Here is a 14,914-nt window from a genome sequence, read left to right as displayed (position 1 = left end):
GGCTTGTCTTAATATGTCTTCTAAACCTGGGATCCTAGTTAGGGTTTCTCCTCCTTAACCATGATCTGTAGCCAATGTTTGCCCTGTGGTTACACGTTGGTTAAGGAGGAGACACATTAACCAGGATCCTGGGTTTGGACAAAATACTAAGGCCAGACATTTGTTTAGCTGCTGTTCTACATTGATACTAAAAACCCAGGGAGCAGTTGCTTCCTCCTGTTTAGGAGCTAGTGTATTCACACTAAGTATGCTTGTATGGAAGGTTTTTTTTAAAAAAAAATGAGTGAAAGTTGTTTGACTTGGAAGCGTCATCCGCCTTAAAAAGCACATGCTGTTGTAATGGTAGGGTCAGGCTTTTCCTTACCACTATACTAAAATGCCACCCTTAGAGCTGTGATTTTGGCAGGCAGGTATTGCTGAACGGGATTCTTCACGGTGTAGAATTGGTAGTCTCCAAATGCCATCAGGCATGCCAACTAATACTACTCCCTTGAACATGCATTGAGGGGGTGTGGGTTCACTTTTGTTTAGAATAGTATATAAGTAACTAAGGACTTAATGACCATCAATCTGCCATGGTTGTTTCATTTGTGTGTTGAGTACTCTAGTATAAAAGCAGCAAAGTTTTGCTTTGCATTTACGTCTTTGCTAAATTGCCCAAGTCTTAAAGTTAATAATTGTTATGTTTCCCTGAATAGGGTTGAAGCTCTATACTTAGGTATGATGAACTCTCATTATATAGTATGGCGCTATAAATGTCAGCAGCACAGGTGTGTTGTCTTCTATTTGTTCTCCCAGTTCCCTTGCAACATGAGCTTTGTAGTGTGCACTTCAAAATATCCTGCTTTTGGTGGCCCCATGGAGAACAGATTTTCAGAGCCTTCATCCTCTTCCAATGCATAGCATATATTTCTAATGATTAGGTATGTGCACAGGGTATTAATGAATGGAAGCTGAGAAAATTATTAATGCGTTTGTTGTTGGCAGTTGAACTGCCCAAATTGGAAGCTGTTAGTTGAATTTTTTACATTTAGCGACAAAACAACTGGTGCACTGCTAAGTGTCTAGATTGTCTTCTTCGTGACATTCTGGTCTCATTCCAGTGCAAGATTAACTCCCTTCTAGCAGAAGGGCCAGGCCTCTTTCCAAAAGTCTGGTCCTTTCGAAGGCTGGGAACAATACTATCTTCTAACAAGATACATTTTCATCAGTTTGAGAGGGTAAGGACCAGTTCTATGAATGGGAGCATGGATCTCTAAGAACATACCAGACAAATAAATGGCTTGCTTATATGGGTTTGGACAGATAGCAAATCTCCAGACTTCCACATAACTTTACAGAAAGCATATGCAGCTAGATACAGTGCTCATCCCACTACTAAAATTTTACAGTAATAGTCTAAAATCAAAGTTGGAGTTAACTTTTATTCAGGAGATTATCCTAAGTTATTTTGTGTGTATAGCTCTAGGAATGCTCATATGGTCAGATTTCAATGCCTTCATTCATAGCCCCTTCTCAGGCTGCACTTTCAAATATGCTTACTAAGAAGTAAGCCCCATTGACCTATTTACTAATAAATATGCATATTTATACTAATAGGAGGAGGGAGAGAGTAATCCTGTACATGCTTACTCAGAAGTAAATTATTTTGAGTTCATTAACTCAGGTAAATAAGTATAGGATTGCAGCCTTACAATAAACATTTTGAAAGTAAGCTTTGAATTTGTTTCATTGTGCTTCCCTAGAATTTCCTCCGACATTTCAGTTTAACCACACACATTTCTCTATTGAAAAAACCTTTCAGCTATTTATACAGTATGTAAAATTAACATTTCTTAGATTTGTTTGATAAATATAAATAAAATAAACTAAATTAACTCTTCAACTGAGTGCTGATTCCAAAAAGCTGCATCACTGCAAGTACCTGTTTATTCAAGCTTTTTTTTACCTGTTCAAGGACAACCCTGCTAGGTAAAAGGATGATGTTTCTATGTGTGTTCATATGTCAGTACTTTCTTCCTATTTTGAGTGCGTGGCTTTCAGTATGAGAATGGGCAGCTGCAAATCTTTGGCATTAGTGTTTTTATCCCTTGATGTATGCATGTTTAGATAGGGCAAGTTTCTCTTGTATATACTGGACCTGTGTGGCTTGAGTGGGACATTAGTCCTAAATTCTGCCTTAAAAGGATTGGGCCTTAGTTAGATGGTTGGTCACTGATACTGATCTCATCTGGGGGCTCCACCACTGTAATGCTGGGCAGCTCTTTTCTCAGATTCTCAGTGTTTGTCTTCTTATGGGGGACTTTGAGGTGGGAGCCAGGGGAGGAGGTTTCACTAAGTCTGGTCTCTTCATCTTCCATGTCTTCTTCGTCAATGCGACCAACTGCTTCAGGATCTTCCCTGCGATAGAAGCTGGGGCTGGAAGAGGGGAAAGTGCCCTCAGTCCTTAGGCGCAGTAGCTGGGGATGCTGAATCCGACTGCCCTTGCCAAAATTTTTGAGGCTGACTGCAGGAGAGGCAGCTGCAGTGAGGAAGCGGTTGAGCAGGGGAGTCTGAATGCGGCTCATGCTGGGTGATGCTTCCACCTGCTGGCTCTGCTCTGGGTCATCACTCATCCTGCAGAAGGGGAACAGACTGGGTGAAGTAAACATACACCTGATTGAAGCACTGAAATTAGCCCATACCATCAGAATGGTCAGATTTCCTACTATGAAATTCAAAGGAAAATGATGCAACAGTGGGGTGGATGCATTCATACAATCTTACCAAATGATCTGATATTGTAGGTTCTTGTATCTCTAAAAAGTGGTTGGGCCTGTAAGCTAACCAGGATTGGATTAGGCCACTTTGCAATTTTTGGATGTGGCCCTGTTGCTCACAGTATGCATCCTGTGTTCATTATGCATTGTGTAAATATTCCCTCTTAACACTGGATTCAGGGCTAATTGTAAAAGCTCTATAAGTAAAGGCTGAGATGGTAAAATGCAATCCAGGAAAATGGTCCCCTCCCTTATAGCTGATGGAAGAGATTGTATTTGGCAAAGTTGCCAGGCTCAGGTTGTCAGCCTTTTGCCATGGCAACATAGCTGAACTTACCGCATGTCAAAGGTAGAACCCATGAAGGAAGGTTTCAAGGTCTCTGCCACTGTGGCAATTGTGTACGGGGGCTGAGCTGTAGATTCATTCCAGTATTTGTCTTTTCCAGTTGGTGGTAAGTTCTGATACATGTCATCCACTGAAAGCAAAGACACCTGAGCAGACAAAGGAATATTTCTCATCAAAGACCTGCATAAGACTTGTAATTGCTTTAATTACAATTGTGCTTTAATTACAGTTGTGCTTTAACACAAGGTTCTCAATAGGAAAAAGTATCAAAAGAACACCAGCAATATAAGAGGCAGCTAAATAAAAATGCTTCTGTCTCAGATCGACAGTTGCACCCTTTATACCTGTATTACTAAGATTGATTACATTTATTCATTGCTTTGTACAAGTCTCAAAGTGACTTGCAGATCTGTAAAACAAAAATCATTTAATAACCAGGGGAAAAAGATCCAATTAACAAGATCTTAGAATGCTCCTCATGATACTACAAAAAGGACAAATTGCCTCACTCTAAGTGCCACTTTTTCTGTGTGTTACTAGAGATTTGAAGTAAGCAATTGGTTGTCCCAATAAAAGGTGAACTGGTTTATGTCCAAGCCTACAAGGGGATTTTGTGTACTATCAAGGAAAGTATCCTGTCAAAAGTGTGGGAAGGGGAGCATTAATAGACAAACTGAATATTCAGGGCGCTATATTCAGCATGTGGGTAAAGACAATTGATTCTTTGATATATGGTCTATTTTGCATCCATTGCTTTGCATAAAAAGTTTAGAGAACGTTAAAGGTTCAGACTGGAGAGCAGAAATGGGAAAGAAGGTATACACAGAGGTAGAACAGTATAGATGACAAATAGCTTACCAGATTTTTCAGGCCAGCATGGCAGTCATTAAGCGTTATATGAAAAAATACCCAAACACCCAGGGCGCCAAGTTGTATGCTGGATATACCTGTGTGAAGTGTGACTAGGCCTTTGTTTTAAACAGACTCACTTGAAGGTTCCTGTCTATCAATTTGTTAGTTTCAAAGTCATCGTCATCCTCTCCGAAGGGATTAATTATCTGCTCTGCCACCTATAGGAAAAGAAAGGTGTAGCATATGAATATTCCATATTTGAATGTGGGAGGGAACTGAGTGGCATTAGGGCTATCCTTTTTTGTAAATTTTAGCAGGCAGCCCTTCTAAGCACAGTCTCATCTAGCTTGTCTTCACTGCCAATGGCATTCTCTGGAAAACAGAGACAAACATTGCAAAGCATTCTGCTTTGATGTGATTAAAAAGTATTAAACAGTGAAGCTGCTGTATTTTAGCCATGTTCATGCCTGAACACACAAATGTTCAAACTGCGAATGGGGTGGGTGGCGTGTTGCACATGCAACCCTTTAGCATCCCCATGTGCACGAAACCGCCCCCATTGCGATTTACTGGGGCCCTTGATCTTATGGAGGACTCTACTCCAGTGGGCACAAGCAGAAGTCCTCTGCAGACCTTCCCCAGTAAACAAAGGCTGGAGACTGAGCATCCACAATCAGAACAGTTTACTTCTTCATGTGAGCATCTGACTTGCACCTTCTGTTGCAAGTCTTTGCTCCCTTTATTTCCAGCATTTAGGCTGTGAGTGTTGTTTGTGTAGGCAAATCATCATCACCCTGCTACAAGGAGAGGTAACAGCAGGCTGGGGGAACCTTACAGTGTGCAAAGGTTTAAAAGACCTTCAGGATAAGGGACCATAAGGGGAGGAACCACAATAAACCAGTCCAACGAGGATTGCACATGCTCAGTCAGGATGCTGACTCAATGTCAGGGAGAGTGGAATTGAGGCTGGAATGGAAGAACACCCCCAACCCACTTCTCTTTTCAGTACTGTAAAATCCAGAAGGGACAGAATCTGCAGATGGGGACAGCCTCTTGCGCCCCTGAATCTTCCCATCTGGTTCAAACAATGCATGGGACTCACTGATGCTCACACCAACTCTGTCTCAGCACCCCATCTCTTATAATTTGAAGACTGAAGATCAAGTCAGATGAAGCCATCTGCATGGAAAATGGGAGCCAACATCCTTACCTTCAGCCAACCAGCATAGAAGAAGAACTGTAGAAGAGTAGGTAAGGGAACATACAGATCTAGGTCCTCATCTTTTTTTGTCATGGTTTTGTTTTGACTTGGGTCCACAGGTTGTAGGAACTGACGCCCAATCACACACAAAGCAAAGAAGGAATAGACAGCAATGGTGACCACCTGTGGAGAAGTGGCTGTTAAACATTTGCCAGGGTTTCAAGAGAGCATCGTGGAACTATGCTTTTCATTGTGGAAACCAAAACATTCTCCTACAGTACAGGAGGTCTGCACATTATGCGCTAGCATGTCCTGCGCACCCTACCAATTCAAAAACAACTAAACTGGCACTTTCACGAACTGATCTATTTCCCAGCTTGTTAGTCAGCTGTTTCCCAACGAACATCAAATATTTTGGAGCTGGAAACTTGTTCCTTTCTTCTGCAATAAAAAAATGAGATGTTAAATGAAACTAAGTAGAGTTGTGCTGTGGAGATGCACCAAGAGAGAGATTTAGAAAGTGTATGGGAAAAGTAACCTTTAGTCTACTTGTAGGAACAAAACTGCTACTGAGAGATGAGCATTGAGATGTGCAAGAGTATCCCGAGGATGTGGAGTGCTCCTTGCTCACCTGTGTGTACACCAAGGGGATGCTTATCCAGTCATAGTGGAAAAGCATGCTGCATTTGGAGCGGTAGAGGTTCAGTTCCTGGATAGAGAAAGACAGGTGGTTATTTCACGTTTGCACAGCTGGTAAAGCAATTCCATTGCAATACTTACATCTATGAGCAATCTGAGTGCCACGTCATCCCGGATCCTTCCTTCCCGCCTGGCTTGGGCTGCTAGATTAGTGAACCACACACAAGGGATCCAATACTTGTTGAAGTCTGAGTAGTGACTCTCAAACTTCTTACGCTCATCTTGTGTCATGAAACCTGCAAGAGAGCAAGGGAAAGTTGGAGCACTGCTTCTCCATCTGCTCCTTGATACTGGGAAGAGGTTCAGGGGCCACCAGTCAGTGACACTGGGTCATACTAAGTTCTGGTGGAATAATCTCTTGATCCCTGTGGCACCTTAGAAAGACTAATAAAAGTAGACTCCCAGACCATCCTGTTCCTTTCCCCAAGTTAAACTCACCAGCTTCAACTAAGTGGTCCATAGTGGGGAATCTCTTAAGGACTCTAGCACTGACTGAGCGCAAGATGAGCACAGAGGAGAGGTTGGCGTAACGGATGAGAGTGCGGCGCAAGATGCGGCCCTTGTCATCCTTCCCATGCACATTGCTGGAAATGACGCACATGAGCTGGTCTGGCAGAGGAATGCTGGTATACTGCGCCCACCAGCGGTTCACGATCAGTGTGACATAGAAACCTGCCAGGAGAGAGAGATGGATGAGGGATGAGGACTTGGAGACAGTGAGAGAGCATGAGGCAAAGTCATCAGGCATAATGAACTGCTGCCATTTTAGCACGTTGGCACTGAGAGCAGAAACATTCTACCCATTTGAGCTCTAGGAGTTGCTTAACTTGTCAAATACTTTGGTAAGGAATTGTGAAAGAACTTATCTGTATGACACAAGACAAAATTTCACTCCCCTTTTTGTTGGTTGGTCATCTTTACAAAAGAAGCAAAAACATTTATGAAAGCTACAAAATTAAAGATTTATGAAGTTGTCAAATTATTTTTTACATTTAGAATTTGGTAATGAAAAGTTTCAGTATACTGTGTACCTCATAGCTTGCTATTTCTTGTTAGGCAAATAAAATTCTTTAATACTTAATGCAGAAGTCTGCAATCACAATTTAGAGGCAGTTTGTTTACAAAAATCCTTCAAAGAGTCCACACATGTTAATGGTGGGAACCATTTCTCTAGGAAATTGCCAGGGTGCTTAGGATTTGTCATAATCTTCAATTGAGTACTGATCTTATCTGCTGAAATTTCACTCTTTTTAAAAGAGTTAACACTCTTGGAAAGAAATAAGAGAATTTTTCAGGCTGTGGCTGAGTCAAAAACTAAACAGCAGACATACAAAACAGGGAAGTGCAAAGAGTCATATTTATCAATATTCAGAGATTCTGGCAGACATGGAAGCAAAACCAACCCTTGCTCTTATCTATATTTGCACATATTAACAAAAGATCAACACATTCAAAACCACTGGGTTCCCCCCTGCCCTCCCATTTTCCCTTTTTGAAGCTTTCCTATGAGGGAAAAAAATGGTATGTTTCCCATCCAGACAAAGAACAAGAGGGTTCCTCTTCCCACCTCACCTGCATATTGCATGTACGGAAACAGAGTCAACAACAGTACTGATGTGCCAGCAACCTCAACCATGCCTGAAGGCTAGCTTAGGAAGTGCAGGGCAGGCCCCATGGTACACACAGATCTCTGCCTTCCAACACTTCACCTCTGGTCCTTAGTCATCAGTATCTTCTGCCTGAGGCAGCTGCCCCATCTGCCTAATAGAAGGGTTGTCCCATCTTACCCTTCCCTTCCAATGCTTGCTATGGCATGATATAGGCTTCTTGGAAGCTTGAAAGAACACCTGGCCCACGTGGACAGTCATTGTTTACTCCTTCCAATGCCTTCCTTCTAGGAATAGCGAGTCAACAGGCTAGGGAGAACTGCAGTTTTACTTTAGTTGACCTTTTTACAGGAAAGTTTTGCAAAGGCAATGAAAATTCATAAGGGAATCATTTTTAAGCAGATCAATTTAGGCTTGCATTTATGATATAGACACTTCTAATGCAAAAACTAGGTCTGTTTACTCAGGAGAGTCAGGCATGTTCATTGTGCATTTTTGCAGCCCTAGCTGTACATCATTTAGACATAAACACTCTCACCTGTCAAGCTGTCACTTCCTTTTCCATTTTAATTATCCACCTCCTACTTTTTAACTTTCCTTTTTTCGTTTTGTGACACCACTCACATTTCTTTTTTCGTGATGTGGTGTTTGCTGCATCTATCTCACTTTCACACACGCACACACACAAAAATCAGGGTCAGCCTCCGCAGTAATTCAGAGCAAGACTTTTAGAGTAGTCTATGGCAAGAGTCCTTCAGATCATCTGACTCCTCATTCACTCCTGGATGCATACCATGAGCTCTGCCACTGATTTGTGGTACCTCCCAATGGGAAATAATTTGGGATTCTGTGCAATCGAAAGATTAAAGGGGCTTTTGCCAAATGTATGCATCTGGCCTTAATTAAAGCAAGCAATCAAGAAACCATAGCAACAAGGCCTCCTATCAAGAGCAGGTACATAATCATACCTAGGACGAAGGACAGAGGGATGAGGTCAGTTGAGCGGTTGCAGTATTCAGCCACCTTTGCAAAGAGACGTTTCTGATCCACATTCAGAAGGTGACTACAGGAGATGGGGAAGAATAACAGGCTTGAACTCTCTCATGATATAAACATTCTTCTTCAATTAAACAGAAGCCAGGGCTCTTCTCTGTCCCTGCCAAAGCAATCCCTCTGCTTGGTTAAGTACCAAAATAACTGTCACTATGGCAAACAATAGGATTCTTTCAAGGATACAAGGAATATTAAAACAACAAAAACAACAACAACTAATACCACCTCCAACAGATTTCACTAGCAGGTCCTAGGGCTGGTTACAACTATTTAAAATTCTGTATTAAAAACAGCTAAAACAAATTGCAGTCATAGGAATAGTCCCAAAAATACACAGCACTGATATCAAAGGCCAGGGTACAGAGATGTATCTTCAGCATTTGCTAAGAGCTATATAAAGAACATGCCAGACACACCCCTGTGGGGTGGGACCTCCACAACTTAGGGGTTGCTACAGATAATGCCTTCTTGGGAAGGTGGTACCCTTCAAACCCTCAAAGCCCTACCAAGAGGACTCTGCTGATTTAAACACTCCATCAATTCTGACATTGGTGGTCTTGCAGATATTTGGGGCTTAAGTCATTTATGGGTTGCAGGGCATGAGCCTCTAGGCATAAATGTGGCAGTCTCTGTAGTCTAAGCTCTACCCTTCTCAGCAGAATCCAACAATACCCCACTCACCCATCCTGGCCAACTAATAATGTTCAGGGGAAACAGATTCTCCTGAATGTTAGAACAATTTGATTTATTTACTAGAATGATTACTATTACTATTATTTTATTTATATGTCTCCCATATGACTGGGCTGGCCCAGTCTGGGTGGCTCCCAACAAAATATTAAAAACACAATATTTAAAACACATGAGGACAACCCATAGCCCTTTGAAGGCCATCTGTGCAGCCCACTGCAGGTATTCAGTCTGCCTCCCACAGCCAAATTTGCCCCTTGAGCACTGCCAAATTTTGCTTCAGGGGTGGCAGGGGGGTGGGGAGCACCATGTATTTGGTCTCCTTGCAGCCCATTTGGTGGTCTGGAAAGAGCATGATTGTGATGGGAAGAAAGCCTGGAAAGCCATCCCCATATAAATGACCTGGTGGACTGCGTGGAATGCAATTGTAATGGAGAGAAAGGCCCAGCAAGAAAGTCACCCCTGGAAGCCTTCCTTCCCACTAAACAGTGTAATTCTGAGGTTGGTTTAAAGTGGGGCAAGCAGATTGGTAATGAACCTCTGAAAGTTGAGAGCAAAAGTACCACAACACTGAACGCTCCTAAAAAAAGAAGAGCAATTTTACGTTCTTCAACCATTTCAGACGTCTTTAACTATGTCCCCCTGGAGAGGTTTCATTCCATTAAACAGGATATTGCCAACTTACCGGTAGATGACACTTAGTGTTCCGTAAAGCAAGACGAAGACAATGAACTCCTTGTAGAGCAGCTTGTAGATGCTCCCTTTCCAACGAAAAAGTAGCTTGGAGAAGCCCCCAAAGCGAGCATTGGCCACTTTCAAGGTGTAGGAGACTGTCATGGCTGCCTTGTCTATGCCTCATGCAGGCAGCAGCTGAGACACAGAGAGAAATAACACCCAGGGAGGAAAATATCACTTCTCTTTTCTCTCCTGCCACCTTGATTATGGGAAGCTAAGTGCAGGGCTGGATCTACCAGGAGCTGCATTGAGCCACAGGGCTCAGGCAACAAACTGGGAGAGGCGGTGAATCGTGGGCCAAATCTCCCGCCCATAGAGCTGCCTGCGAATGATTGGTCAGCCAGCGGGTCACTGGAGCTACTGTACGATCTGTTCACCACTCTTCTTCCCTTCCGCCTTCACCTGCTCAGCTGATCAACTGCTGAATTGATCACCCACCTGCTGCTAACAAAGTACCTGTAAGAGCACTCCAGGCATTATTCTGAGGGAAGGGTTGTCACTCACCCATTCCTCGTTGACAAAGTGGTGGCAGTGTGAGCAGCCTGGACCTCAGTCTGAGGAAGGGGTCTTCCGTCAGAGTGTGGCATTGTGGGACGGCCCATCCAGGTGGGTCCTAGTGCTGCTGTCACTTTTATACAGCAGCGGCAAGTGAAGTTAGCATTTTACATCACTTGAAGACATCTAAGGTTTTGGGTGATTTTACATAGTAGTTTGCCAAGATGGCCCTGCTTAAATGTTGATTGCCAGTACAAAGAATTAATCACATATCAGAAAGGCCATTTACTTCACCATGAGATCTTCTGCAGGAATGGTTTTGCACAGTGCTATTTTTCTAGAAAAAGAGGTGGCTGGAACTCATCACGCCTGCCTCCTTTGTTTTCTGGCACCCACCTGAGAGGCGCAGAAACAGAGTTCCGGCAAGTTCTGGCTGAAAAAAGCCCTGGCTGTGCACAAGCTGTTTTGATAGTGTGTGCTTGCCTTATTCAAGGGACTTATTCAAGGGCCACTAATTGCACCCATTACTTACATCCAGATAATCTGACCTTTTTCTAGCCACATTTTCACAATTACCCATCAGCTTGAGGGGCAACAGTTCTTTTCTGGTGATCCAAATAAATGGCAGTTCTCCATGGCCTAGCAGCAGAATTATACAGGAAAAGGAGTCCCACCACATAACATGTTTTGCAATCTTCCCAAAGAGCGTTGGCATGTGTGCAACATGTGAGTGGCCCCTTCCTCGAGGAAATTTCCTTTTTTTCTTTTTTCTTTCCCATAATAGCTTATGTTTTATGCCATGTACTTTGATATTTTTTGTAGTTTTTTTTTTAGCTTTTTCCATTATTATTATTATTATTAAGGATTTTTCTTTTGTAATTTTGGTTGTTTATATTTATCTGTATTTGTTTAAAGCGCAATAAAAGTATATATAAAAAGAATAGAATAGACATAATAGTTCTTGTGGCATAAGAACTAAACAAAATCAAGGACCTGTATTTTTACTGTGATAGGAACATAATCAGAGTCCTGCAGGATCAGGCAAATGGCCCATCTAGTCCACTATTCTGTTTCCCAAACAGGCTCATGGGAGGCCCAGAAGCAAGACATGAGAGCAACAGTCCTCTCTCAGGGTTGTTCCCCAGCAACAGGTATGCATAGGCAAGGGGGGGGGTGTCAGATCCTGGAGGTGACATGTACCCAATAAAAAAGTATACAGCCAATAAAGGTGTCAATAAAACACTACTGAAATGAGTGCTTCCCATGTGAGATTTCACTACAATTAAAAGAAATGAGGAGAAGAAAGCAGTAATTAGAGCCTCCTGCATGAGACAAGTAATAGAGGCTTTTCAATGGTGGATATATATGCAATTTATCACTAATTCCCGACTCCTGTTCATTGGAAAGCAATAAAACAGGAAGGGTTTAATTAAAGGCACAAGAACAGTTAAAAGCCTCAGTCCTGCATTGCCTGTCCACACAGGTCAAGCTGGTGCTGCCATTGAATTTTATTACCAAAAGAAAATTGCAAGAAAACTGGCTATGGAAGAAACCATAGAGGACTACACAGAAAACACTAGAACGCAATGAACTGAGATCATCATCATATGGGTGTTCTATAAAAAGTGAGTGAACAGGTAATGGCAATCTCAAGGGGGCAGGAACTGCTAATGTGGTAGCAAAGCAAGCCTCAGCTTTTACACCGTTGCCAGGGATTACAGCTAAAGGGTTGCCATATTTCAAAAAGTGAAAACCGGACACAAAAAACTGTTGAGCAAAATCTCCCAAAAACATTTGAAGCTATTTTGGGGGAAATTCACAAAAAATCTACACTTCTGATATGGGCTGCTATTGGACATTTTGACCAATTTTCAAACTTTGCTCTCGGACACTATTTTTGACAGCCGAATCCCAGATATTTCCAGGAAATTCCGGACGTATGGCAGCCCTAATACTACTACTCATGTCTGGAGAGATACTGAGAAACAACAGTGGAGGTGAACCAGGGGGTGACCTAAGAAGGTAAATAGGAGGAGACGAGAGAGTAACTCGGATTTGGAAGTCCACAAAAACATAGAAGGCAGCATAAGATGACTTTCCATAGGCCGTAATCCTAGGCACACTTACAATGGAGTAAGTCCCATTGAAACCAGAGGGCCTTATTTTGGGGTAAACATGCTTAGACTTGCATTGTGAGTCTCAGAATTATAGGCAATCTTGAGCAAGACAGCTGCCGGGACACATGGAGAAAGGAAAGGCTGGTTGCATGGCCAGCCCAGCGCTGGAGCTGCTGCGTGTGAGAGAGAGCTCCTCTGCCTTTGGCTTACTAAGTGGATATTCAGCAGGCATGAGCAGCATTAGATAAAACTATTGCTGTCACTGTTAGGTTTCTACTGCCATTCAGTCAATAAAGGCACAGGAGCTTTGCTTAGGGCAGAGTGGAAGGGTGGAGTGGCAACCACAAAGTGACAATACCTCCCTGATGAAAAGAAGCTAGAACTTCTTACCTGTCCTGGGAGTTCAGTTGAGGCTGGTTATAACTGTCTCACTAATGCAGAGAAAGAAGAAAAGCTGCTACCCACTTCCTTTAAATATCTTACTCATGGTAAATAAACTAGACTGCTCAGAATGATTGATGGTGGGCTGTTAGTAGCCCAAGAACAGGGAACTGTGTAAATGCCTATGTGATGTTCATGGTTATAATTTACTTTTGTGAAAATTAAGCCATAGATGGAAATTCCATTCTAATTTATTTATGACATTTACACCTCACCTTTTTTCCTAAAGAGCTTAAGATAGTGTTCTCTTCTCTCTCCCACCATTTTTATAGCAGGCCTGCCTCTAAATCGGACCAAGTTCAATGTGTTACTATTAGAACTTAGCAAGTTGGGTCTAGTTTACTTGCGGGATCGCCTTACCCTATATATGCCCACTTGAGTGTTTTGCTCTGCAGAACTGGCACTGCTACATCTGCCATACAGTACTCATTCTCTAAGAAACCGATCTTTTAGTGTGGCACTTTAGAACTCCCTGCCTATTGACACTTTCACTGTCCTCTTTCCAATGCCTGCTTAAAATATTTTTGTTTAGGCAGGCTTATGCAGACGTGTAGAAGTTACATGTGTTCTCATTGTTGTTTAGTTTTTGCTGCTTTAAAGTAGTTTTTGAACTACTTTAAAGTAGTTAAAGACCTGCTTTTAACTTTAATTTTTAATATTTTTTGTAAACTCACTTGAGGTTTTACGACAATCAAGCAGTATATGAATTATGTTAAATAAATAAGTAAACAAAACCTTAAAGACTACTGATGCTTCAAGACACCAGGTATGTCTGTAATGTATATCACATCAATACTACTCCAAGCCATGTGTGCTCTTGTCTGTACAGATCATGCAGTCATGTGCTGTGTTTATTCTGGTAAGGTTTCCACAATTCCAAACTAACACAATCGTCATTGTGAGAAGCTGATCTCCAGCTGCAGCCTTAGGCACTCGTCACACTTTACAGGATGAGCATGTGTCTATGTGCATAAAGAACATAGCCACATAAATAGGTGTGTATTGTCAGTGCATTGCTGTGATCTTAGCTTTTCTGGATCTCCATTAATGAGTGACCAGGGTTTCAGCCAAAGAATGTTAATGTTCCTTATGATTTCGGCACTAAAGGAATTTTTGTTTTCTTGTGATATTTGGATGAAAAGATGGGGGGGGGGGAACCATAATAAAATAATAGCAGAAAGGGAAGACACAGTGGATCTGATCACAGTTCCTCCCTCATCCACATGCTCACTCACTGGACATCTACAAAAGGGCTGTGCATTAACCTGCATCAGACAGCCTGGTGCCAGAAACAGAGAAGAGGAGAGAACAAGGAGCATTAGCTCAGAAACACCTGCCTGCAGGAGACCTACATCATTGTTCATTGATTCCCATTTCACACCATGTCATAGTAACTTGTTGCTAACAGTTGGCTCTGAAGAATGGATGAAATATATCCTCTGTGAGAATTCCCCTGGGAAACATAGCTGGACTTTACACAGATAATGAATTTACAGCTCTGCGGTGTCATAAAGAAGTAATTTATCCCACGGGGATGTAGGCTTGGATGGCAATGGTTATTGCTGCTTGTAAATCCATCCTTCAAGAGAGCTTTCTCATTTGCTTTAGGGAAGGGTCGTAGTTCAGTAGCAGAGTTGAGGCAGAAGGTCCCAAAGTTCAGTCCACAGCATCTCCAGGTAAGGCTGCGATTGTTCCTTTTCTGAAACCATGGAAAGCCACTGCCAGCCAGCAGGGACAGTACTGAGGTAGATAGACAAATGGCCTGACTCTGTACAAGGCAGTATTTGTCATAAGCAGCATGTTGCTGATCTAAATCAAATTTTTCAGTTCTTCTTCAGGATTAAAGCACTCACCTGTTCCCTACCTGTCCCTCTTGTTTCAGAGTTCAGCTATCTAAAGATTGTTGGATAATGTAAGTA

General features: G+C 42.3%; 1 protein-coding gene and 1 long non-coding RNA gene across 3 annotated transcripts; one reads left to right on the top strand and one right to left on the bottom strand.

The window, feature by feature from the left end:
* Positions 1-274: 274 nt before the first annotated feature.
* Positions 275-12,997, bottom strand: BEST4 (bestrophin 4). 2 transcript variants are annotated; one of them, XM_081868264.1, is made up of 10 exons: positions 12,945-12,997; positions 9,893-10,077; positions 8,433-8,527; positions 6,296-6,529; positions 5,939-6,093; positions 5,790-5,867; positions 5,168-5,341; positions 4,095-4,175; positions 3,097-3,251; positions 275-2,616 (listed from the first exon to the last, which is right to left on the bottom strand). In XM_081868264.1, exons 2-10 carry the CDS (start codon positions 10,042-10,044, stop codon positions 2,196-2,198), a joined length of 1,545 nt encoding a protein of 514 aa, XP_081724390.1. In that variant the 5' UTR covers positions 10,045-10,077; positions 12,945-12,997; the 3' UTR covers positions 275-2,195. The 2 variants fall into 2 exon arrangements, with proteins under 2 accessions (XP_081724390.1, XP_081724391.1); XM_081868265.1 differs by lacking the exon at positions 12,945-12,997 and having other exon boundaries at positions 9,893-11,233.
* LOC309345319 lies at positions 3,168-5,518 on the top strand. The gene is made up of 2 exons (XR_014158187.1): positions 3,168-3,298; positions 5,278-5,518. It is a non-coding gene; the product is annotated as an uncharacterized lncRNA (long non-coding RNA).
* Positions 12,998-14,914: the final 1,917 nt, after the last annotated feature.

Source organism: Podarcis erhardii, assembly GCF_964252035.2.
Source record: "Podarcis erhardii genome assembly, chromosome: 6".
Classification (NCBI taxonomy): domain Eukaryota; kingdom Metazoa; phylum Chordata; class Lepidosauria; order Squamata; family Lacertidae; genus Podarcis; species Podarcis erhardii.
The sequence above is the reverse complement of the archived record's forward strand: the minus strand, read 5'-3'. Positions and strand labels throughout refer to the sequence as shown.